This window comes from Somniosus microcephalus, chromosome 4 (genome assembly GCF_052327205.1).
Source record: "Somniosus microcephalus isolate GS21.2 chromosome 4, FLI_Smic_1.0, whole genome shotgun sequence".
NCBI classification, from domain to species: domain Eukaryota; kingdom Metazoa; phylum Chordata; class Chondrichthyes; order Squaliformes; family Somniosidae; genus Somniosus; species Somniosus microcephalus.
Genome location: NC_140990.1, coordinates 63,385,754 through 63,411,622, shown reverse-complemented (window position 1 = coordinate 63,411,622; position 25,869 = coordinate 63,385,754). Strand labels below are relative to the sequence as shown.

The 25,869-nt window shown below is 49.7% G+C and overlaps 1 protein-coding gene and 1 pseudogene across 1 annotated transcript in view; one reads left to right on the top strand and one right to left on the bottom strand.

Moving 5' to 3' along the window:
* The first annotated feature begins 10,226 nt into the window (after window positions 1-10,226).
* Window positions 10,227-12,801, top strand: LOC147119057 (uncharacterized; annotated as a pseudogene).
* Window positions 12,802-19,344: 6,543 nt separating this feature from the next.
* LOC147119053 (uncharacterized) overlaps window positions 19,345-25,869 on the bottom strand; it is an 81,748-nt gene continuing 75,223 nt past the window's right edge. The window contains exons 7-8 of the mRNA XM_085984021.1: window positions 25,477-25,816; window positions 19,345-20,274 (exon numbers count right to left, since the gene is read on the bottom strand). Coding sequence (XP_085840147.1) covers window positions 19,522-20,274; window positions 25,477-25,816 — 1,093 coding nt within the window. The 3' untranslated portion in view covers window positions 19,345-19,521. The remainder of the gene's footprint in view (window positions 20,275-25,476; window positions 25,817-25,869) is intronic.

The following is a 25,869-nucleotide window of genomic DNA, read 5'->3' as shown; positions in this document are numbered from 1 at the left end:
ACCTGGGACTGTAAATGGGGATTCTAACCCTGAGACTGTACATGGGGATTCCAAACCTGGGACTGTACATCGGGATTCTAAACCTGGGACTGTACATGTGGATTCCAACCCTGGGACTGTACATGGGGATTCTAACACTGTGACTGTACATGGGGATTCTAACCCTGGGACTGTACATGGGGATTCTACCCCTGGGACTGTACATGGGGATTCTAAACCTGGGAACCTACATGGGGATCCTATCCCTCCGACTGTATTCGGGGATTCTAACCCTGGGACTGTACATGGGGATTCTAACTCTGGGACTGTACGTGGGGATTCAAACCCTGGAACTGTACACGGGGAATCTAACCCTGGGACTGGACACGGGGATTCTAACTCTAGGACTGTACGTGGGGATTCTAACCCTGGGACTGTACACGGGGATTCTAACTCTAGGACTTTACGTGGGGATTCTAACCCTGGGACTGTACATGGGGATTCTGACCCTGGGACTGTACGTGGGGATTCAAACCCTGGGAATGTACCTGGGGATTCTAACCCTGGGACTGCACATGGGGTTTCTAACCCTGGGAGTGTACGTGGGGATTATAACCCTGGGACTGTACATGGGGATTCTAACCCTGGGATTGAACATGGGGATTCTAACCCTGGGACAGTACATGCGGATTCTAACCCTGGGACTGTATATGGGGATTCCATCCCTGGGACTGTACATGAGGATTATAACCCTGGGACTGTACATGGGGATTCTCACCCTGGGACTGTACATGGGGATTCTAACCCTTGGACTGTACATGGGGTTTCTAACCCTGGGACTGTAGATGGGAATTCTAACCCTGCGACTGTACATGGGGATTCTAACCCTGGGACTGCACGTGGGGATTCTAACCCTGGGAATATGCATGGGGATTCTAACCCTGGGACTGTACATGGGGTTTGTAAACCTGGGATTGTACATGGGAATACTAACCCTGTGACTGTACATGGGGATTCCAACCCTGGGACTGTACATTGGGATTCTAACCCTGGGACTGTACATGGGGATTCCATCCCTGGGACTGTACATGGGGATTCTAACCCTGGGACTGTACATGGGGATCCTAATCCTGGGACTGTACATGGGGATTCTAACCCTGGGACTGTAATTGGGGATTCGAAACCTGGGACTGTCTATGGGGATTCTAACCCTGAGACTGTACATGGGGATTCCAAACCTGGGACTGTACATGGGGATTCTAAACCTGGGACTGTACATGTGGATTCCAACCCTGGGACTGTACATGGGGATTCTATCACTGTGACTGTACATGGGGATTCTAAACCTGTGACTGTACATGGGGATTCTAACCCTGGGACAGTACATGCGGATTCTAACCCTGGGACTGTACATGGGGATTCCATCCCTGGGACTGTACATGAGGATTATAACCCTGGGACTGTACATGGGGATTCTCACCCTGGGACTGTACATGGGGATTCTAACCCTTGGACTGTACATGGGGTTTCTAACCCTGGGACTGTAGATGGGAATTCTAACCCTGCGACTGTACATGGGGATTCTAACCCTGGGACTGCACGTGGGGATTCTAACCCTGGGAATATGCATGGGGATTCTAACCCTGGGACTGTACATGGGGTTTGTAAACCTGGGATTGTACATGGGAATACTAACCCTGTGACTGTACACGGGGATTCCAACCCTGGGACTGTACATTGGGATTCTAACCCTGGGACTGTACATGGGGATTCCATCCCTGGGACTGTACATGGGGATTCTAACCCTGGGACTGTACATGGGGATCCTAATCCTGGGACTGTACATGGGGATTCTAACCCTGGGACTGTTATTGGGGATTCTAAACCTGGGACTGTCTATGGGGATTCTAACCCTGAGACTGTACATGGGGATTCCAAACCTGGGACTGTACATGGGGATTCTAAACCTGGGACTGTACATGTGGATTCCAACCCTGGGACTGTACATGGGGATTCTATCACTGTGACTGTACATGGGGATTCTAACCCTGTGACTGTACATGGCGATTCTAACCCTGGGACTGTACATGGGGCTTCTACCCCTACGACTGTACACGATTATTCCAACCCTGGGACTGTACATGGGGATTCTAAACCTGGAACTGTACATGGGGATTCTAACCCTGGGAGTGTACATGGGGATTCTAACCCGGGGAATGTACATGGGGATTCTAAACCTGGGACTGTACATGGGGATTCTAACCCTGGGACTGTACATGGGGATTCTAACCCTGAGACTGTACACGGGGATTCCACCCCTGGGACTGTACATGGGGATTCTAACCCTGGGTCTGTACATGGGGATTCTAACCCTGGGACTGTACATGGTGATTCTAACCCTGGGACTGTACACGGGGATTCCAACTCTAGGACTGTACATGGAGATTCTAACCCTGGGACTGTACATGGGGATTCTAACCCTTGGACTGTACGTGGGGATTCTAACCCTGGGAATGTACGTGGGGATTCTAACCCTGGGACTGTACATGTGGATTCCAAACCTGGGGCTGTACATGGGGATTCTAAACCGGGGACTGTACATGTGGATTCCAACCCTGGGACTGTACACGGCGATTCTAACCCTGGGACGGTACATGGGGATTCTAACCCTGGGACTGTACATGGGGATTCCATCCCTGGGACTGTACATGTGGATTCTAACCCTGGGACTGTACATGTGGATTCTAACCCTGGGATTGGAAATAGGGATTCTAACCCTGGGACTGTACATGGGGTTTCTAACCCTGGGACTGTACATGGGGATTCTAACCCTGGGACTGTACATGGGGATTCTAACCCTGGGACTGTACATGGAGATTCTAATCCTGGGACGGTACATGGGAATTCTAACCCTGGGACTGTACATGGGGATTCTAACCCTGGGACTGTATATGGGGATTCTAACCTTGGGACTGTACACGGGGATTCTAACCCTGGGACTGTACATGGGGATTCTAACCTCGGGACTGTAAATGGTGATTCTAACCCTGGGACTGTACATGGGGATTCCAACCCTGGGACTCTACATGGGGATTCTAACCCTGGGACTGTACATGTGGATTCCAACCCTGGGGCTGTACATGGGGATACTAACCCTGGGATTGTACATGGGGATTCTAACCTTGGGACTGTACATGGGGATTCTAACCCTGGGACTGTACATGGGGATTCTAACCCTACAACTGTACATGAGTATTCCAACCCTGGGACTGTACATGGGGATTCTAACCCTGGAACTGTACATGGGGATTCTAACCCTGGGACAGTACATGGTGATTCTAACCCTGGGACTGTACATGGGGCTTCTAACCCTGGGACTGTACATGTGGATTCTAATCCTGGGCCTGTACATGGGGATTGTAAACGTGGGACTGTACATGGGGATTCTAACCCGGCGACTGTACATGGGGATTCTAACCCTGGGACTGTACATGGGGATTCTAACCCTGGGACAGTACATGGGGATTTTAACCCTGGGACTGTACATGGGGATTCTAACCCTGGGACTGAACATGGGGATTCTAACCCTGGGACTGTACATGGGGATTCTAATCCTGGGACTGTACATGTGGATTCCATCCCTGTGACTGTACATGGGGATTCTAACCCTGGGACTGTACATGGGGATTCTAACCCTGGGACTGTATATGGTGATTCTAACCCTGGGACTGTACATGGGGATTCCAACTCTAGGACTGTACGTGGGGATTCTAACCCTGGGACTGTGCATGGGGATTCTAACCCTGGGACTGTACATGGGGATTCTAACCCTGTGAATGTACATGGGGATTCTAACCCTGGGACTCTACATGGGGATTCTAAACCTGGGACTGTACATGGGGTTTCTAACCCTGGGACTGTACATGGGGATTTTAACCCTGGGACTGTACATGGGGATTCTAACCCTGAGACTGAGCATGAGGATTCTAACCCTGGGAGTGTACATGGGGATTCTAACCCTGGGACTGTACATGGGGATTCCATCCCTTGGACTGTACATGGGGATTCTAACCCTGGGACTGTAGATGGCGATTCTAACCCTGGGACTGTACATGGGGATTCTAACCCTGGGACTGCACCTGGGGTTTCTAACCCTGGGACTGTACATGGGGATTCTAACCAGGGGACTGTACATGGGGTTTCTAACCCGGGGACTGTACATGGGGATTCTAACCCTGGGACTGTACATGGGGATTCTAATCCTGGGACTGTACATGGGGATTCTAACCCTGTGACTGTACATGGGGATTCTAACCCTGGGACTGTACGTGGGGATTCTAACCCTGGGACTGTATATGGGAATTCTAACCTTGGGACTGTACACGGGGATTCTAACCCTGGGACTGTACATGGGGATTCTAACCCCGGGACTGTAAATGCTGATTCTAACCCTGGGACTGTACATGGGGATTCCAACCCTGTGACTGTACATGGGGATTCCATCCCTGGGACTGTACATGGGGATTCTAACCCTGGGATTGTACATGGGGATTCTAACCCTGGGACTGTAGTCGGGGATTCTAACCCTGGGACTGTACATGGGGATTCTAACCCTGGGACTGTACATGGGGATTCTAACCCTGGGACTGTACATGGGGATTCTAACCCTGGGTTGTACCTGGGGATTCTAACCCTGGGACGGTGGGACTTGAACCCACAACCTTCTGGGGCTCTTCTCTTACAATTCTATGGCATGTAATCTGTAAGCTTGTCACTTATCAGCGACTTCAGGAGAGATGGTGAGAAATCCCCTGTGTGGAGAGTGATGATATAATGACTAAGACATTTATTTTCTGCTCCTATTGTGTTCTGACGTCCAATGATTGTCGGTCCCGGGTCCTGGGACCCGGTTGGAAGCAGACACTTCCATGTTCCTGCACTAAGATGGCCACGCATGCACTCGGTTGCACACTGAATTAAAATGGCATCGCAGTGGAGCTGTCCGCCCTCCTTTACATAGTTGGCTGCCGTTAACATCGGCCTGTTAGTGGAAGAAATCTTCGTAGTTGCAAACACGGGATCTTCAGCTTATTATTCTGGGCTTGTGGACTACTCCAGTTGTTCATAAAGCCTCCCCACCTACCGACCGGTCCAATATGCCCCTGCACCTCTGATTCTTACCCGCCACTGAATCGTACACCCTGCTTCTAATCCTCTCCGTCTGTCCATCTCCAATGCTGCACTGCGCATGCTCAATATACCCTCCCCTATCGCGCCTGCGCACTGGGCTCCTGCAGCCTGGGGGCAGCACATTGCCCACTGCGGGGAATGCTGGGTAAAAGCCCCCCATTGAAAGACCAGATTAGTGACTAGAACATGATTTACTGTGATTGCATTGAGGGCTGAACCATGTTCATTCCAGCAGTTATGGTTTTTTCTGCTGATCTTAATAACCCCTGTACGTGCGCTGGAGATTAATATTCTGTAGAAATAGTGAATAAATCAACCTTGTTTCAAACACACAGTTTGTCAACTATTTGATATCTCAATGATAAGGGAAGACTAATTGATGCTCTGTTTCCGACTGTTAAATTTTTGGGCCTTTTATTACTCTAGATTATTTCCGTTCTCATCTAGTTCACCTTCTACCACATTAAACCGCAAGCTTGCTCCATTTGAGTACACGACTTGTAGGTGTCATAGACTGAACTGTAGTGTCTCATTCTACACTGATCTGCAGGTGGCCCTGGAGATGGAGCACGCGGTGTCCGCCGGCATGCTTGAGGCCTTCCGCGACTGGTGGGCGCAGCGGGGACTGGAGTGCATCATCAACATGGGCAACCAAATTTTAATTTAATTTGTTAAGTTTTATTTAAAGTTTTATTGATTTAGAGATAATTTGTTTATCCACCCCATCAAAAGAGTACACTCATCTGCACCTCTTCCATTGTTTGAAGGGGCTGCTCCTCGATTTTTGGCTGCACTTCAGCCCCACGCTCCTGATCTTCGGTCACCCAGTGCGGAGGGGAGTGGGCAGATCGGAGGACCTCCTTGTGGGACTGCTCCTGGGCTTGGCCAAAAAAGCCATCAATTGGTCCAGGCAGCGGGCGATCGAGGGGCTCGATCGGCACAATTGCCTGCCTCTCTTCCGCGGCCATGTTCGCACTCGGGTGACCCTGGCGATGGAGCACGTGGTGTCCGCTGGCACACTTGAGGCCTTCCACGACTGGTGGGCATCGTGGGGGCTGGAGTGCATTATCACCAACGAGAACCAAATTTTAATTTACGTTGTTAAGTTTTATTTAATGTTATATTAGTTACAGTATTTTTTGTTTAAGTGTGCATCAAAAGAGTAAACTCATCTGCACACCACAGGGACTGGAGTGCTTATCACCACAGGTAATGAAATGTTAATTAAATTATTAAGTTTCCTTCAATGTTTTATGTTAAGTTACAGTTTATTTGTTAGTACAAAAGAGTACACTCAGCTGCAATTCCTTTGAACCACAGCTTTATAGAATTATCTTGCACATGTTTTGAAATCTGTTATCATCTGTATAATTTAACCCTTTGTGGATTCGACATAGTAAAACTCCTCCACAAGTACTGCACGTGATAACCTTGGAAAGGTTCTGAGCTTTGTAATGGTAATTACTGAGCTGGATGGTCTCGTTGATGTAATCTCTTGTTACTAACATACCTTGCACTATTTCTTTAACCGAGATAATTGTTTCAAATACTTCCATTATCAGGTCTTTAGCACCTCCATTGATCCCTGTCAATGATCCTTTGTTAGGGGCGGTTAGGGTGTAGGCTTAGGGGTTAGTGTTTGGGGCTCATGGTTATTGGTTCGGATTGGGGTTAGTGGTTGGGGTTAGTGGTTATTGGTTAGGATTGGGGTTAGTGGTTATTGGTTAGGATTGGGGTCAGTGGTTGGGGCTCGTGGTTATTGGTTAGGATTGGGGTTAGTGGTTGGGGCTAGTGGTTATTGGTTAGGATTGGGGTTAGTGGTTGGGGCCAGTGGTTATTGGTTAGGATTGGGGTTAGTGGTTGGGGCTCGTGGTTATTGGTTAGGATTGGGGTTAGTGGTTGGGGCCAGTGGTTATTGGTTAGGATTGGGGTTAGTGGTTGGGGTTAGTGGTTATTGGTTAGGATTGGGGTTAGTGGTTGGGGCCAGTGGTTATTGGTTAGGATTGGGGTTAGTGGTTGGGGCTCGTGGTTATTGGTTAGGATTGGGGTTAGTGGTTGGGGCCAGTGGTTATTGGTTAGGATTGGGGTTAGTGGTTGGGGTTAGTGGTTATTGGTTAGGATTGGGGTTAGTGGTTGGGGCCAGTGGTTATTGGTTAGGATTGGGGTAAGTGGTTGGGGTTAGTGGGTATTGGTTAGGATTGGGGTTACTGGTTGGGGATAGAGGTTATTTGTTAGGATTGGGGTCAGTGGTTGGGGCTAGTGGTTATTGGTTAGGATTGGAGTTAGTGTTTGGGGCCAGTGGTTATTGGTTAGGATTGGAGTTAGTGGTTGGGGCTAATGGTTATTGGTCAGGATTGGGGTTAGTGGTTGGGGCCAGTGGTTATTGGTTAGGATTGGGTTAGTGGTTGGGGCTAGTGGTTATTGGTTAGGATTGGGGTTAGTGGTTGGGGCTAGTGGTTATTGGTTAGGATTGGGGTTAGTGGTTGGGGCTCGTGGTTATTGGTTAGGATTGGTGTTAGTGGTTTGGAGGTTAGACTTAGGCGTTAGTGATTAGGTTTAGAACCAATTATTAACAACACAGGTGTCACTGGAAGCATCTTTTTTCATTTCATGTTTTTTAACCTCACACAGGCGAGTCATGAATCAGTCTCATGAATTGTTCATTCAAGGAACATTATTTATGGCTGGAGTGTGATTTTTTTCGCTGCACACCGGTCCAGGTATTGGGCTAGTTACATCCAATCATTAGCCTGCCTGAAAAGGGCTTTTGAAAATAACCTGTCACCATCTGATTCCACTGTCATATCTTCATCCATTACCCACCACGCCTTTCGCCCTCACTAGAGCTGGTTTCACCACCATGACCATTCGCCATACTGAGGCTCTCTGATTTCCATTTATAGTCTCAATGTAAGTGGTCCCTGGATTTGGTGTCACAGTGTAAGTGGTCCCTGGATTCGGTGTCACAATGTAAGTGGTCCCTGGATTTGGTGTCCAGATTATTTTCTAGCCATTTTGAGATGTCCCTTACCCTGACACCAGAAAGGCAACACACCCTTCGGGACTCTCGATCCTGACTGTAAAGACTACTATCTATTTTTCTAATTATATAATCCCCTATACTACAATCTTTCAACACTGCTCATCCTCCCCTTGGACAGCCTCCTGTTCCATGGTGCCTTGGGCAGCATTCTCGCTGTCCTTCCCAGTCTTTCTCCTGATCCTCACAGGTATTGAGTACTTTGTACCTGTTGGACAGGAGCAGTGTCTGCTGGACTTCCTTCACTACTCTCCACGTTCCCCTTACCCAGCTGACTGACAGTCACACTCTCCCCTTCCTGCACCTGTGCTTTCTTCTGGTGTGTGACTGTACTGGAGTAAATTATCCAGTAATTCCTGCTCCTCCCTTATATGTCGGAGTGTCTCTAGCTCGGACTCCAGCTCACTGACTCGGAGCTGGAATGTCATGAGGCAGAGACATTTGCTGCAGATGTGGCCATCTGGGACAGTCTCGTTGTTCACAAACTCCCACATACTACAATCCCCACACACTGCCTGGTCTTTATTAATGGATGAATTAATTCATTTATTTCTTGAACATATTTAATTTCTTCACTATTTATCAGTTATGAGCGTCTTTAAAAGCAGTTAGAAATTAATCACTTATCTCATTTTTCTTTGACTTACACTTACTTGCAATAATAAATCCTTACTAAGTCAAGCTTAACACTAACCACTAAAGAGACTAAACACACAAAGGGATATCAATATTCTTACCGATATACTTATGTTAATTTGCTCTACTGTGTTTTGATTATGATGTCACTTTTTTGGTGTCCTCCAGTGCGATCATTTATTAATTACTGTTGTTCCTTGGTTTAAATTACTGAGCACCTACTTCCCCCTCAGCAACCAATTCCCATTCTCGCGAAATTGCCCTAACCACTCTGTTTAGCAAGCCACTCCGTTTAGTAGATTGTCCAGCTCTGTGCCACACCGCTCATCCTCCTCCTATACCCTACTCCAAAGGTATCTCTGTCCTCAGCTATTCCACTCACTTTTCCTCCATATTCTTGTTGACTAAAATGGCGGCTTTTGTTACCCAGAATACTCCGCACTGTAGAATAGGCCCTATCAATGCTGCAGGGGCCGGTGTGCGCAGGCGCGGGGAGGGCACGGTGCGGGGCGGGTCCCACGAGTGCGCAGTGCCGCCAGTCGGGTAATGGCGGCGGAAGGTGGAGAGAAGGTTCCGGAATAACAACAGAAAATGCTGGAACAACTCAGGAGGCCAGGCAACATCCGTGGAGAGAAAATAGAGTCAATGTTTCGGGTGAAAACCCTTTGTCAAGACTAAAGAAGCACAGGAAATGAAATAGATGAAATAGAAGATTCCGGAGCGGGGAGGAGGTGGCGGAGTGCAGGGGAGCAATAGAACTGGCGAAGATGCTTTATAAACGCCCAGGGTGGGCCTCAGGCCCCGAACAAGAGCCTCCGGGCTGTGCATTTGCCCCAAGCGGGGCGGCAGCTGCGGGGCTTTCTCCCGGTGACCGGCCCGGTGTAACGGCCGCCATCTTGAGAGGCTCAGGGGCAGCAGGGCGCATGCGCGGCCCCCTTGGCCAGGAACCAGGAGGAGAGAATCTTATCAATTTCTATCCTGGAGTCACAGTGCTGGCTTTTGTAAACTCCTTTTACAAGCTGTGAGAAGGGCAACATTTACACACCGCAAACTCATACCAAACATCACATCAAGATCTGACAGAGTCACTCCATTCATCAGGACCCGAATATCATCGGTCTTTGAATGTGGAAGGAGAAATGTTTGTCTGTTCTGTCTGTGCGAAAAGATTTCAAACATCAGTGTGACTGGAAAAGCACCGAGATACACACACCCGAGTGAGAGTGTTCCAGGGCACTGACTGAGGAAAGAGCTTTAACCAGTTACACAGCCTGAAAAATATCACCCCATTTACAGCGGGGAGAAACTGTACATGTGTTGTGTGTGTGGATGAGGCTTCAACTGATCGTCCAACCTGGAGAGACACAAGGACACCTGCACCATGGAGAAACCATGGAAATTTGGGGACTGTGGGAAGGGATTCAATTACCCATCTGAGCTGGAAACTCATCGACGCACTCACACTGGGGAGAGGCCGTTTACCTGCACCGTGTGTGGGAAGGGATTCACTCAGTCATCCAGCCTCTATACACACCAGCGAGTTCATACTGGAGAGCAACTGTTCACCTGCATTGAATGTGGGAAGGGATTTACTGCTTTATCAACCCTCCTGACACACCAGCGAGTTCACACTGATAAGAGACCTTTTAAATGTTCTGACTGTGAGAAGAGCTTTAAAAGCACAAAGGATCTGTTGACACACCAATGAGTTCACACTAGGGAGAGGCCGTTCACCTGCTCCATGTGTGGGAAAGGATTCACTCAGTCATCTCACCTTCTGACACATCATCTTGTTCACTCTGATAACAAACCTTTTAATTGTTCTGACTGTGAGAAGAGCTTTAAAAGTCAAAAGGATTTATTGACACACCTACGCACCCACACTGGGGAAAGGCCATTCATCTGCTCCGTGTGTGGGAAGGGATTCACCCGATCATCCCACCTGTTGAGACACCACCGCATTCACACTGGGGAGAGGCCATTCACCTGCTCTGTGTGGGGGAACGGATTCACTCAGTCATCCCACCTCACCGAACACCGACATGTTCACACTGATGAGAGACCTTCTGAATGTTCTGACTGTGAGAAGAGCTTTAAAAGCACAAGTGGTCTGCTGAAACACCAATGCACTCACACTGGGGAGAGGCCGTTCACCTGCTCCGTATGTGGGAGAAGATTTACTGATTCATCCTACCTGCTGACACACCAGCAAGATCACACTGGAGAGAGGCCATTCACCTGCTCCACGTGTGGGAAGGGATTCACAGATTCCTACAACCTGCTGGCACACCAATCTGTTCACACTGGGGAGTGGCCATTCACCTGCTCCATGTGTGGGAAGGGATTCAGTGATTCATCCAACCTGCTGACACACCAGCGAGTTCACACCGGGGAGAGGGCGTTCACCTGCTCCGTGTGTGGGAAGGGATTCACCCAGTCATCCACCAGCGAGTTCACGACCGACTGCAGAGGTTGGATTCCGCTGTTATTGCTGCTGTTAATCACATCCAGGACTGAACCAGGATGATTCTGACAGTTGGGGTTTGTTACTGCTGATGTTTATAACCCTATAACTGGGCTGGAGATTAATATTCTGGAAAATTGTCAAATAAATGAGCTTTGTTTCAAACACACTTTGTGTTAAGTCTGTGCTGACTCCATGATACGAGGAGTCTAATTGATGTCCTGTTGCTGACTGCTCCATTTTTGGGCCGTTTCTCCTTTCTTACTCTGGATTATTTCGGTTCTGATCTAATTGGCCTTCTACAATCCTGGGAGTCCCATGATACAATGATAATGGAGTTGTTGACTAATCACAGCGATCAATCTCTATCAATGTGTCTACAACAGACCCAGACATGAGGTGAGGAAAACCCCAGTGGTGGAGAGCTTTAGGAGCCATCGGACCAAAGTCACCTCTTCCTCCCGAGCATTCTACACTGACCACACGTCATGTCTCAAATTACTCACACACTGTGTCCCAAAATCTTATTCTATGAATGAAATCGGTCCAATTTACATTTGAATGAATCAACACTAAATGCTTCCAGCGTCTTCCTAGGGAGCCTGTCCCAGAGATTGACCACTCACTCACTGAAATATTGTTTCCACAGATTGGATTTGAATTTACCCCCTTCAAGCACAGGCCATGTCCTCTGGTTCTACTGTTCTGGACAGGGTGAAATAACTTGTCGTGCTCTACATTATCCAGTCCCTTTAGAATCCTAAAAACAGCAATCCTATCACCTTTCGACCTTCTCTTTCCAGTGTGAACAGGCCCAGTTTACATAACCTGGACATGTTGGCTCGATACTCAGTTAAATTCTGACACAAACCCTTTGATGCTTCTTAAATTGCATTAAGCAACACTTCACAGAATCCTAGAATGATACCGCACAGAAGGAGGCCATTCGGCCCATCATGCCTGTGCGGCTCTCTGAAAGATCCATCCAATTACAAAAGCAAAATACTGCGGATGCTGAAAATCTGAAATAAAGAGAGAAAATGCTGGAAATCCTCAGCAGGTCAGGCAGCGTCTGTGGAGAGAGAAACAGAGTTAACAGTTCAGGTCACAGACCTTCTGTCAGAACCTTTCATCACACATTATAATCTAATGTATTACTCGCTCTGGTTTAAGCTTATATTGTGGTTAATAACGGCAAACTCTTGTTTCTCCTGATCTGATTACAGTTTCCAACCAGTCGATTCAGTGGAATGTCCTATCAGTGTTGCCATGGCGACCTGTCTGCAATGAAACGCCTGTTTGACTTCTTGAAAGTGCAAAGTATTTGCTGACAGACCAGCGAGTTCACACTGGGGAGAGACCGTTCACCTGCTCCATGTGTGGGAAGGGATTCAGTCTATCATCCCACCTGCTGACACACCAGCGAGTTCACAAGTGACTGCGGGGGTTGGATTCTGCTGTTATTGCTGCTGTTAATCACATCCAGGACTGAACCATGTTCATTCTGACAGTTGGGGTTTGTTTCAGCTGATGTTAGTAACCCCTATAACGGGGCTGGAGTTTAATCTGTATCAATGTCAAATAAATGAGCTTTGTTTCTCACACACGCAGTGTGTCGAGTCCTTGATATCTCGACAATACGACGAGCTGATTGAGGACTTGTTAAAAACTGAGTGGAATCCATCTGAGAACTGAGTTCCCACAACTTGTTAAAAGATGGATCTACAAGATGTCCAAGTCTGACAGGACAGAAAATTCTATTATATCACAGGGTCCACTTCAACCCTCCAGGGCAGTGAATCCCTGTAACATTGGATTTTAACCTATGGGAAATATTCTGATTATCTGTTATTGTCACGGGGCAAAGCAGCCTTGTTACTTTAACATCAGTTTAATCAAACTCAATGGACAATCCGATCTCCAAAGGGAAACGTCTCCTTAAAGCTGATGGTGTCGGCAGTTCTGCAGCTCATTTCTCAGTGTGAGCGTGTCAGAATGAAAAGCTTTAACAACAGCCGATGTTTCACAAAGGGAGACCTCACCAGACCAAAGGCCATTGGTGGAGTTTAATGGGCTGTTTGTGTCACTGGGCTACAGGAGGCCATTTTTAACCGAAGGAAAACTGGTCACAGCAAACAGAGAGTTTAACAGACTGTCCCTGGTCCACTCGAACCCCCACCTTCTCTCTCTCTCACTATTTATGGGCACTGCTGCAGTAATTGCTCCTCTGACCTTTTCTCTCTTGTCCCTCCTACACCCCTAATACACGGCCCGACACAATCTCCCTCCCCCTACATCCTCACTGTGCTGGAATCCACACCAGTCTTCCCATCTGCACCTTGTTCTCTCCCTGGATCCTAAAACTACTGAACTCACTCTTCCCCTCCTGAAGTCTACAGGCTCTAAAACTGAAGCTTGGTGTCCCTCAGTCCCAACTCCTTGATTTTCCTCCCCTTCTCTCCTCCTCTTTCCCCCTTGGTTGTGTTCCACACTCTGGGCCTTGGGCCTTCCCCGGGGATTCTCAGTATGAACAGGTGGGATGTGTTTGGAGACAGGGTGTCCCGGCTCTCCACCTTTAAAGGGACAAGGAGACGACCAGCTGGGCTGAATGGCCCTGCTTTATGACATCACTGCAGTGCCTAGCAACCAGCCTCCCTGAGCCCTGCTCATTATGGGCTGGGTTTAGCTCAGTGCTGTTACAGGAAGGGAAACAGGAGCAGGATTCGCCCCGTGTGGAGCCCAGGATTAATGGCGCGCATGCAAAGTCGCAACATCTGGTACGCGTGCGTGGCTCAGGTGGGGGTGAGTCGGTGTTTTGCCTCAGCCGCCAGGGAGGTGCGCATGTGCAGGACGACCCAACATTCTTCCTGTCAGCAATCACGCCCTCGTTTCTTTAATAAAAACAGAAAATGCTGGAAATACTCAGCGGGTCAGGCAGCATCTGTGGAGACAGAAACAGAGTTAACATTTCAGGTCAATGACCTTTCATCAGAACTACTTGTGCTTTAGTGTCAGCCAGTTGTCAGTTGGTAGCACTCTTGCCTTTGAGTCAGAAAGTTGTGGGTTCAAGTCCCACTCCAGAGACTTGAGCACAAAATCCAGGCTGACACTCCAGTGCAGTGCTGAGGGAGTGCGGCACTGTCGGAGGTGCCATCTTTCGGATGAGACGTTAAACTGAGGCCCCGCCTGCTCTCTCAGGTGGATGTAAAAGATCCCATGGCATTATTTCGAGAAAGAAAGACTTGCATTTATATAGTGCCTTTCATGACCAGCAGACGTCTTGAAGTGCTTTACAGCCAATGAAGTACTGCAATGAAGTAGTCACTGTTGTAATGTGGGAAAGAGCAGGGCAGTTATCCCCAGTCTCCGAGCCAATGTTTATCTCTCAATCAACATAAAAAGATAGATTATCTGGTCATTATCACATTGCTGTTTGTGGGAGCTTGCTCTGCGCTAATTGACTGCTGCGTTTCCAACATTATAACAGTGACTACACTTCAAAAGTACTTCATTGGCTGTAAAGCACTTTGGGTCGTCTGGTGGTGGTGAAAGGCGCTATAGAAATGCAAGTCTTTCTTTCTTCACTCGTCTCACCAGCGATCTCTTCTAGCTGATGGTTGATTGACATTACAAGAGGATTTGAGTACAGGACTAAAGAAGTCTTACTCCAATTATATAGGGCCTTGGTGAGACCACACCTGGAGTACTGTGTACAATTTTGGTCTCCTTACCTAGGGAAGGATATACTTGCCATAGAGGGAGTGCAACAAAGGTTCAACGAGATCGATTCCTGGGATGGCGGGACTGTCAGGTGGTAGGGAGAAAACGGGGAATTATAGACCGGTAAGCCTGACATCGGTAGTGGGGAAAATGCTAGAGTCCATTATAAAAGATGTAATAGCAGAGCACTTGGAAAACAGTGACAGGATTGGACAATGTCAATATGGATTTACAAAAGGTAAATCGTGCTTGACTAATCTACTGGAATTTTTTGAGGTTGTAACTGGTAGAATAAATAAGGGAGAATCAGCAGATGTGGTGTATTTGGACTTTCAGAAGGCTTTCGATAAGGTCCCGCATAAGAGATTAGGCACATGGGATTGTGGGCAAGGTACTGACTTGGATGGAGAACTGGTTGGCAGACAGGAAGCAAAGAGTTGGAATAAACGGGTCTTTTTCCGAGTGGCAGGCAGTGACTAGTGGGATCGGTCCTAGGACCCCAGCTATTCACAATACCTGTATATATTAATGATCTAGACGCGGGAACTAGATGTAATATCTCCAAGTTTGCAGATGACACAAAGCTGGGTGGGCATGTGTGCTGTGAGGAGGATGCCGAGAAACTCCAGTATGATTTGGACAGGTTGGGTGATTGGGCAGAAGCATGGCAGATGCAATATAACGTGGATAAATGCGAGGTTATCCACTTTGATTGACAGTTTGAGCTCCCGCTCGCGGTGCTTTGAATTTCACCCCAACAATGGACGGTGGTTGGAGGCGGGACTTGGGCCAAGCAGATTGGCTGCTGGCCTTTGATTGATGTTTGACGAGATTAATCCCCGGGGCCGCGGGCTGTCCTGCTCAGTGGCGCCGCCTGGTGTGAGGGCGAGCGGCGGCTGGAGCTGCGGGTCCTGCAAACTGCGCCTGCGCACTGCTCCTGTTCCAGTGGGAGAAGGTGTTCAACGGGCTGGGCTCCTGGGATTGGGAATGGTCCCACCCTCCAATAAACCCCAGCCTGGATTTGTAGGGGGGAAGGGGGGAGATGGGGGCAACAGGCTGGATGGAGATGATGGGAATCTGGATCAACCCAATTGGCAGCGAGCGAGGTGCGGCTTCCGCAGCCTTGGCCCCATCGCACCCCACATCGCTTCCCCCACGGCTGCTCAATGGGAACTGAGCCGGCGCCCGGTGTGAGGGCTGCTTGTGGGAGAAAGAATGAAAGAGGGAGAGATTTTCTGGGCCCACCCCTTGAAACCTTCTCACCGACCCCGGTTGAGACCCTCTGATCGACAAGAGGCGCTGCAGCAACTCACCAAGGCTTCTTCGGCAGCACCTCCAAAACCCACCACCTCCACCACCGAGAGGGACGAGGGCAGCAGGCGCAGGGGAACACCACCACCTCCAAGCTCCCCTGCAAGTCACACACCATCCAGACATGGAAATATATGCCAATCCTTCATCGTTGCTAGGTCAAAATCCTGGAACTCCCTCCCCAACAGCGCTGTGGGAGCATCTTCACCGCACGGACTGCAGCGGTTCAAGAAGGTGGCTCACCACCACCTTCTCAAGGGCACCAATCTCCTCCTGTCTGATATAAACCAACCCCAGTCACTGACACCAATCTCCTCCTGTCTGATATAAACCAACCCCACATTCACTGACACCAATCTCCTCCTATCTGATATAAATCAACCCCACAGACACTGACACCAATCTCCTCCTGTCTGATATAAACCAACCCCACATTCACTGACACCAATCTCCTCCTGTCTGATATAAACCAACCCCACAGTCACTGACATCAATCTCCTTCTGTCTGATATAAACCAACCCCACAGTCACTAACACCAATCTCCTTCTGTCTGATATAAACCAACCCCACAGTCACTGACACCAATCTCCTCCTGTCTGATATAAACCAACCCCACAGTCACTGACACCAATCTCCTCCTGTCTGATATAAACCAACCCCACAGGCCCAGAAAGATTAAACTCAGCCTGTTACTTGGATAAGACTTGTCTCCATTCCCGTGCCGAGGGGATTGCTGTACCAGGCGGAGGGGCAACATTTGGGTCTCTCGATTTTCCACCAATCCCCATTCCCCTTCTTTCTGGTGGATAATGGAAGTGCCACTGTGTGTAATGTGCAAGTCAGTAAGAATTGTCAGCGAGGATTAATCAGCACTTTCTAATTGGAGATGATAATCAGCAGAACCTTTCAGACACTGAATTGTACCAAAGATTAATTTAGGATTGAAGTAAAATGTATAATTTTTATTGTTAACTAATTTCTGATGAGAGTTCCTGAATTAAGCGGAAAGATCACAGACAGCGGTCGTTAAAGGGACACTGCAGCCTCGAGAACACAATCAGCTATATATCCAGAATATTAAACTACAGCCCAGTTATAGGGTTATTAACATCAGCAGAAACAAACTCCAATTGTTTGAATAAACATGGTTCAGTCCTGGATGTGATTAACAGCAGGAAAAGCAGCAGAATCCAACCTCTGCAATCACTTGTGAACTCACTGGTGTCTCAGGAGGTGGGACGACCGAGGGAATCCCTTCCCACACACGGAGCAGGTGAACGGCCTCTCCCCAGTGTGAGTGCGCTGATGATTTTCCAGCTGGGTTGGGTAAGTGGATCCCTTCCCACAATCCCCACATTTCCACGGTTTCGCCATGGTGCGGGTGTCCTTGTGTCTCTCCAGGTTGGACGATCAGTTGAAGCCTCGTCCACACACAGAACACGCGTACGGTTTCTCCCCACTGTGAATGGTGCGATGTTTTTTCAGGCTGTGTAACTGGTTAAAGTTCTTTCCACAGTCAGTGCACTGGAACACTTTCACTCGGCTGTGTGTGTCTCGGTGCTTTTCCAGTCACACTGATGTTTGAAATCTTTTCCCACAGATCTGGATTCCGCATTCAGAGGCCGATAATATTCAGGCCCTGATGAATGGAGTGACTCTGTCAGATCTTGATGTGATGTTTGGTTTGAGTTTGCGGTGTGTAAATGCTGCCCTTCTCACAGCCTGTAAAAGGAGTTTACAAAAGCCATCACTGTGAGTCCAGGATAGAAATTGACAAGATTCTCTCCTCCTGGTTCCTGGCCAAGGGGGCCGCGCATGCGCCCTGCTGCCCCCTGAGCCTCTCAAGATGGCGGCCGTTACCCCAGGCCTGTCACCGGGAGAAAGCCCCGCAGCTGCCACCCCGCTCGGGGCAAACGCCCAGCCCGGAGGCTCTTGTTCGGGGCCTGAGGCCCACCCCGGGTGCTTGTAAAGCGGATAATGTTGAGTGTTTTAATAATGGGGCCTGGGGCTGCACTCGGGGTGTGAGCAGCCCGCGTCCTCCCGGGGTTTATTAACCCGCTCCCTCCACCCATCTTTCACCTGCTGCCTCACCCACAGTTGCCACCATCGCCCGCGCATGCTCAGCTCACACTGCCCTGGTGATTGACGGGAGCTCTGGACAAATAGGAAGAGCGGGGCGGGGCTGGAGGACCGAGCGGGCGGTTGGTCCTCCAACCAATCGGAGTGTGTGAGGGGCAGGGCTTGTGGCACCCTGGGTCATGGGGACCACCATTAAACCATCACAAACACTCTCAGCGCAGGCAGCTGGTGAGAGAACCAACACACGGGAATAACCTACTTGACCTCGTCCTCAACAATCTACCTGTCACAGATGCGTCTGTTTATGACAGTATTGGTCGGAGTGACCACTACACCGTCCTTGTGGAGACCAAATACTGACTGAGGATCCCCACCATCGCATCGTGTGGCACTACCACCATGCGAAGTGGGATAGATTAAAAACAGATCTAGCAACTCAAAACTGGGTGTCCATGAGGCGCTGTGGGTCCTCAGCAGTAGCAGAATTGTGTTCCACCAAAACCTGTAAACTCGTGGCCCTCACTCCTCCATCACCATCAAGGTAGACAACCAGCCCTGGTCAATGAGGAGTGTAGAAGATTCAACCCGGCCAATTACCGTCCTGTCAGCCTGCTCTCAATCATCAGAGTGATGGAAAGAGTCATCAAGCAGCACCTAGTAACCAATAAGGGGTGGAAGTGATGTTACAGCTGTGCAGAGCTCTGGTTAGACCCGATCTGGAGCTCTGGATTCAGATCTGGGCTCGGCCCCTCAGGAAGGATATATTGGCCTTGGAGAGTGAGCAGCGCAGATTCACCAGAATGATCCCGGGGCTAAAAGGGATAAATTATGAGCAGTTTGCATGGATTCGGCTTGTATTCCACTGAAGATCGAAGATTAAGCGGTGATCCAAACTAGGTTCACTGTCAGACAGTTCGGCGAGTCAGACGTTAATCACCTCTAGACCTATGCTGGCAGGGAAAACCCCAGACGTTTTATCCAGAATAATAAGAACCCCTGTAACTGAGCTGGAGTTTAAGATCAGCAGAAATGAAACCCAACTGTTAGAGTGAACATGGTTCAGTCCTGGATGTGATTAACAGCAGAATCCAACCCCTGCAGTTACATGTGAATGCCCTGGTGTTTTAGCTGGTCGGATGAAAGGGTGAATCTCTTCCCACACACGGAGCAGGTGAATGGCCTCTCCCCGGTGTGAGTGCGTTGGTGTTTTAGTCGGTCGGATGAATGGGTGAATCTCTTCCCACACACGGAGCAGGTGAACGACCTCTCCCCGGTGTGAGTGCGTTGGTGTTTTAGCTGGTCGGATGAATGGGTGAATCTCTTCCCACACACGGAGCAGGTGAACGGTGTCTCCCTGGTGTGAACTCGCTGTTGTTTTAGCTGGTCGGATGAACGGGTGAATCTCTTCCCACACACGGAGCAGGTGATCGGCCTCTCCCCAGTGTGAGTGCGTTGGTGTGTCAGCAGATCCCTTGTGCTTTTAAAGGTCTTCTCACAGACAGAACATTTAAAAGGTCTCTCGTCACTGTGAACAAGTTGGTGTCTCAGCAGGTTGGATGACCAAGAGAATCTCTTCCCACACACGGAGCAGGTGAATGGCCTCTTCCCAGTGTGAGTGCGTTGGTGTGGCAGCAGATCATTTTTGCTTTTATACTTGTTTTCACAGTCAGAACACTGAAAAGGTCTCTTATCAGTGTGAACAAGTTGGTGTGTCTGGAGCTTAGACAACTCTGTGAATCCCTTCCCACACACAGAGCAGGTGAACGGCCTCTCCCCGGTGTGAATTCGCTGGTGTGTCACAAGGCCGGATGATTTAGTGAATCCCTTCCCACACACAGAGCAGGTGAACGGCCTCTCCGGTGTGAATGTAATAATGAGATTCCAGCAGGGATGGGGAATTGAATCCCTTCCCACAGTCCCCACATTTCCAGTTTCTCCGTGGTGCAGGTGTCCTTGTGTCTCTCCAGGTTGGACGATCGGTTGAAGCCTCGTCCACACACACAACACGTGTACGGTTTCTCCCCGCTGTGAACGGTGCGATGTTTTTCAGGCTGTGTAACTGGTTAAAGCTCTTTCCAGTCAGTGCACGGGAACACTCTCACTCGCATGTGTGTGTCTCGGGGCTTTTCCAGTCACTCTGATGTTTAAAATCTTTTCCCACAGACAGAACAGACAAACATTTCTCCTTCCACATTCAAAGGCCGATGATATTCAGGTTCTGATGAATAGAGTGACTCTGTCAGATCTTGATGTGATGTTTGGTTTGAGTTTGCAGTGTATAAATGCTGCCCTTCTCACAGCCTGTAAAAGGAGTTTACAAAAGCCATCACTGAAAGTCCAGGATAGAAATTGACAAGATTCTCTCCTCCTGGTTCCTGGCCAAGGGGGCCGCGCATGCGCCCTGCTGCCCCCTGAGCCTCTCAAGATGGCGGCCGTTACCCCAGGCCTGTCACCGGGAGAAAGCCCCGCAGCTGCCGCCCCACTCGGGGCAAATACCCGGCCCGGAGGCTCTTGTTCGGGGCCTGAGGCCCACCCCGGGTGTTTGTGAAGCGGATAATGTTGAGTGTTTTAATAATGGGGCCGCACCCGGGGTTTATTTATTTATTTATGTTTATTCAAAAAAAAAAATTTTTTTTCCCTTTTTTTTTTAAATGACATTCACACAGCTCAAATCTCGGCTCTTTGTACAAAGTCACAAGCCCTCATGCCTACAAGGCAGGGGTCCCAGTCTCTTCAAGTTAATGATGTGGTCTCCAAGCTTCTTGATCATCTCCACTTGTTCATCCAGATAGTGGGTCTCCAGGAATTCACACAGTTGAGGGTTGGCGCTCCCAGTGGAAAGTTTGTGCAGATCCAGCAGACTCTGGTCGACATTCTTCTCCATCTGTAGGGCTCTCTGCATCGCCGAGCGGAGCCTCCCGCTCTCCCAGCCGAACAAATGGACTGTAAAGAAGCTTAAAAACACTAGATTAATTTTTAAAACTTATCAAATTAAATTAAAATCACATTGGCCGGGGTGATGATGCACTCCAGTCCCCGCGGTGCCCACCGGTCTCGGAAGGCCTCGAGTGTGCCGGCAGACACCGCGTGCTCCATTTCCAGGGCCACCCGGGCGCGAACATAGCCGCGGAAGAGAGGCAGGCAATCGGGCCGAATGACCCCCTCGACCGCCCGCTGCCTGGACCTGTTTATGGCCACTTTGGCCAGGCCCAGGAGCAGTCCTACAAGGAGGTCCTCCGACCTGCCCACTCCCCTCCGCACTGGGTGGCCGTAGATCAGAAGCGTGGGACTGAAGTGCAGCCAAAAATCGAGGAGCAGCCCCCTTAAATAATGGAACATGGGCTGCAACCTCTCACATTCCACATAAACATGGAACACGGACTCCTCCAGGCCGCAAAAATAGCAAACAGCCTGGGAGTCCGTGAACTTACTTAAAATCTTATTGCACGGGACTGCTCCATGCAACACCCTCCAGGCCAAGTCCCCAATAGATAAAGGGAGGACTCCCGCGTAGAGAGCCCCCCATTGGGGACCTCCGCCTCCGCTGGATGGCAAGATGGCATGTCCGGACGGCAGGTGAAGATGACAAAGTGGAGAGTGTGCAGGAGCAGCCCGTACAGGAAACAGGAGAGGATACTAAGATGGGAGGGAAAGTAGTGAGTGAGGAGGAGATAAAAAACCTGCAAGGGGACATAGACAGGCTAAGTAAGTGGGCAGAGATTTGGCAGATGGAATACAATACTGGAAAGTGTGAGGTTATGCACTTTGGCAGGAAAAATCATAGAGCAAGTTATTATCTTAATGGCAAGAAACTGGAAAGTACTGAAGTACAAAGGGATCTGGGGGTCCTGGTGTACGAAACTCAAAAGGTTAGTATGCAGGTGCAGCAAGCGATTAAGAAGGCCAATGGAATGTTGGCTTTCATTGCTAGGGGGATAGAATATAAAAATAGGGAGGTATTGCTGCAGTTGTACAAGGTATTGGTGAGACCGCACCTGGAATACTGTGTACAGTTTTGGTGTCCATACTTAAGAAATGACATACTTGCTCTCGAGTCAGTACAAAGAAGGTTCACTCAGTTAATCCCGGGGATGAGGGGATGGACATATGAGGAGAGGTTGAGTAGATTGGGACTCTACTCATTGGAGTTCAGAAGAATGAGAGGCGATCTTATTGAAACATATAAGATTGTGAAGGTGTTGGATCGGGTGGATGCGGGGAGGATGTTCCCGATGATGGGTGAAACTAGAACTAGGGGGCATAGTCTTAGAATAAGGGGCTGCTCTTTCAAAACTGAGATGAGGAGAAACTACTTCACTCAGAGGGTGGTAGGTCCATGGAATATGCTGCCCCAAAAAGCTGTAGAAGCTACATCATTACATAAATTTAAAACAGAAATAGACAGTTTCCTAGAAGTAAAGGGAATTAAGGGTTACGGGGAGAGGGCAGGAATTTGGACATGAGTCTAGGTTCGGATCGGACATGGCCCTGTGGGTAGCGGAGCGGGCCCAGGGGCCGTGTAGCCTGATCCTGCTCCTATTTCGTGTGTCTAATTCTGTTAGATTCAGGAGATGGTTCTGTGATAGTGGATTGGCGGTTAGGATCAGATCAGCCATGATCTTATTGAATGGCGGAGCAGGCTCGAGGGGCCGATTGGCCTACTCCTGCTCCTATTTCTTATGTTCTTATGAAACAGCTCTGCGCAGAACTAAAAGGCATGGAGGGCATTTCCCTGAGACGGCTCAAGCTGTGAGGCGCCGGTTCCCGAGAGGGGTTTTGGGGCCGCGCGCCGATGAGGAATTCCGTCCAAACGGGGGTCAGTTCGGACGGGATCACCCCACATGCCTGAGCCTCCTCGATACACCTACGGGAGTCGGGGCCCAGTGCCAGCTTTCAGCGGCTCGATGGCTTTGGCCACGAGCCGGATGTTGGCCCAGGACAGGCGCTGCGCCAGCTCCTCCGGGACCATCCAGCCCACTCCTCCGCCATCGAGCAGGTCCCCGACCCTGGTCTCCGCCAACCGCCCGATCCAGCGGTCATGGAGGTGCAGATTCCTGAGCAGCGGCTCCCGAAGGAGAGCCGCCACTCCTGACGGGGGAGAACTCTGCCTGGAGGCGACGCTGTTCCAGACCCATAGCAGTTCCTGGTAGAAGACAGGCAACTCCCGCAGGTAGGCACGCGTACGGCCCAATTCCACAAACAGGAGCTGCGTGTCATAGTTGAGGCCGTGCAGCTGGCGGAAGAAATACGTCACCAGCGCACACCATCGAGGAGGATTCTCGACGTACAGGTATCTCTGCAGGGTCCGAAGACGGAAAGTCGCCGCCCGGGTGCGAAGGCACACCAGCGCCTGACCGCCCTCCCTAAGCGGGAGACTCAGAACCGCGGCAGAGACCCAGTGCTTCCTTTGTCCCAGAAGTCGATGAGCTTCTTCTGCATCTTGGTAACAAACGCAGGGGATGGGATCAAAGTGACCAACCGGTACCACAACATGGCGGCCACCAGCTGGTTTATGACCAGCGCTCGACCCCTGTAGGACAACACTCGGAGCAGTCCTGTCCAGCGTCCTAGGCGAGCGGTGACTTTGGCCTCCAGCTCTTGCCAGTTTGCCGGCCAGGCGTCCTCGGCGGGGCTGAGGTAGACTCCCAAGTAGAGGAGGTGCGTGGTGCTCCAGGCGAAGGGCCTGAACTCCTCCGGCAGGGAGTCCACCCGCCACTGGCCCACCAGGAGTCCAGAACGTTTCTCCCAGTTGATCCTGGTGGAGGATGTGTCTGAGTAAATCTGCTGGCATTCTCGCATCCTCCGCAAGTCAGCGGGATCCGTGACCATGAGGAGCACGTCATCGGCGTAAGCCGAGAGGACGACCTCCACGCCCAGCCCTTGCAGAGCCAGTCCTGTCAACCTCTTCCACAAGAGGTGCAGGAAAGGCTCCATGCAGACGGCATCCCTGACGCACCCCCCTCCCGAAGCGAAGGGGCGCCGCCAAATACCCGTTAACTTTAATCAGACACTCCGCGGCGGCGTACAGAAGTCGGATCCGGGCGACGAAATGCGTCCCGAACCCGAATGTGCGCAGAGTTCCGAAGAGATACTCGTGATCCACCCTGTCGAATGCCTTCTCCTGATCCAGGGAAAGAAAGGCGACCAACAGACCAGCCCTCTGGGAATGGTGGACCAGCTCCCAGACAGATGGATATTATCGTGGATAGTCCGGCCCGGGACCGTGTAGGACTGGTCGGGGTGGATCATGTGGGCCAGCAGAGTGCCAAGGTGGGCAGACATGGCCCTGGCAAAAAATTTATAATCCGTGCGGTTGTAAATGATTTGCGGACCAAGTGATATACAAGGTCGACGCTCACACCATCCCAGGAAAAGATGACAGACTCGGAGTTACGGTTCAAAATGGTCTTTACTCGCAGGCCTGGGGAGAACCTTTCAGATCGCTGTCTGAATCCGACTCCGCCGAGGCAGTATAAAACACACATATTAGTACATAGTCGTGGCTGCCATCCCTCCCCGGGAATCCAATCAGATTACAATACATTTCATCCAATGAGATTCCAATACATTTCATCCAATCAGATTACAATACATTTCTTCCTTATCCGGAAGTGTGGGCTAATGACGTCTCTTATAATTCTACATTGCTCAATATTTTCCCTTTAACCTTAGCAACATTACTAACTCAGATTCATTATGCAAGCTTGCCTTCTCTTGGGTTCTGATTAGCACATACATATATCTATCAATAGTTGCCGGCGTTAGCACTTTATAGCCCTATAGTGTGCATTACTGCACAGGCTTTCTTGTTCCGTTGCTGCTGCGGTTTCACAGACTCACAAATTCCCCTTTTACCGAACATTCTATTCTACTTCTGCAATACAAGCAAATTGCGGTTAGCTAGTTCTGTATATGTTGTCAACTGACATTCAACTGGTTCCAACTAGATCTGTATAATTCTGGAGGCTTCTCCGGGTCATATTCTCTCCAATTTTCGTACTTCAATTAACATCAGCAGAAACAAATCCCAACTGTCAGAATGAACATCGTTCAGTCCTGGATGTGATTAACAGCAGCAATAACAGCAGAATCCAACCCCTGCAGTGACTTGTGAACTCGCTGGTGTGCCAGCAGGGTGGATGACTGAGTGAATCCCTTCCCACACACGGAGCAGGTGAATGGCCTCTCGCCAGTGTGAACTCGCTGGTGTGTCAGCAGGTTGGATGACCGAGTGAATCCCTTCCCACACACGGAGCAGGTGAATGTCCTCTCGCCAGTGTGAACTCGCTGGTGTACCATGAGGTCAGATGACTGCCTGAACCCAGTCCCGCAGTGAGAGCACCTGAATGGTCTCTCGTCAGTGTGAACACGTTGATGGCACATCAGTTCCCTGGAACTTTTATAGCACTTCCCACAGCCCAGGCACTTAAAAGGTCTCTCATCAGTGTG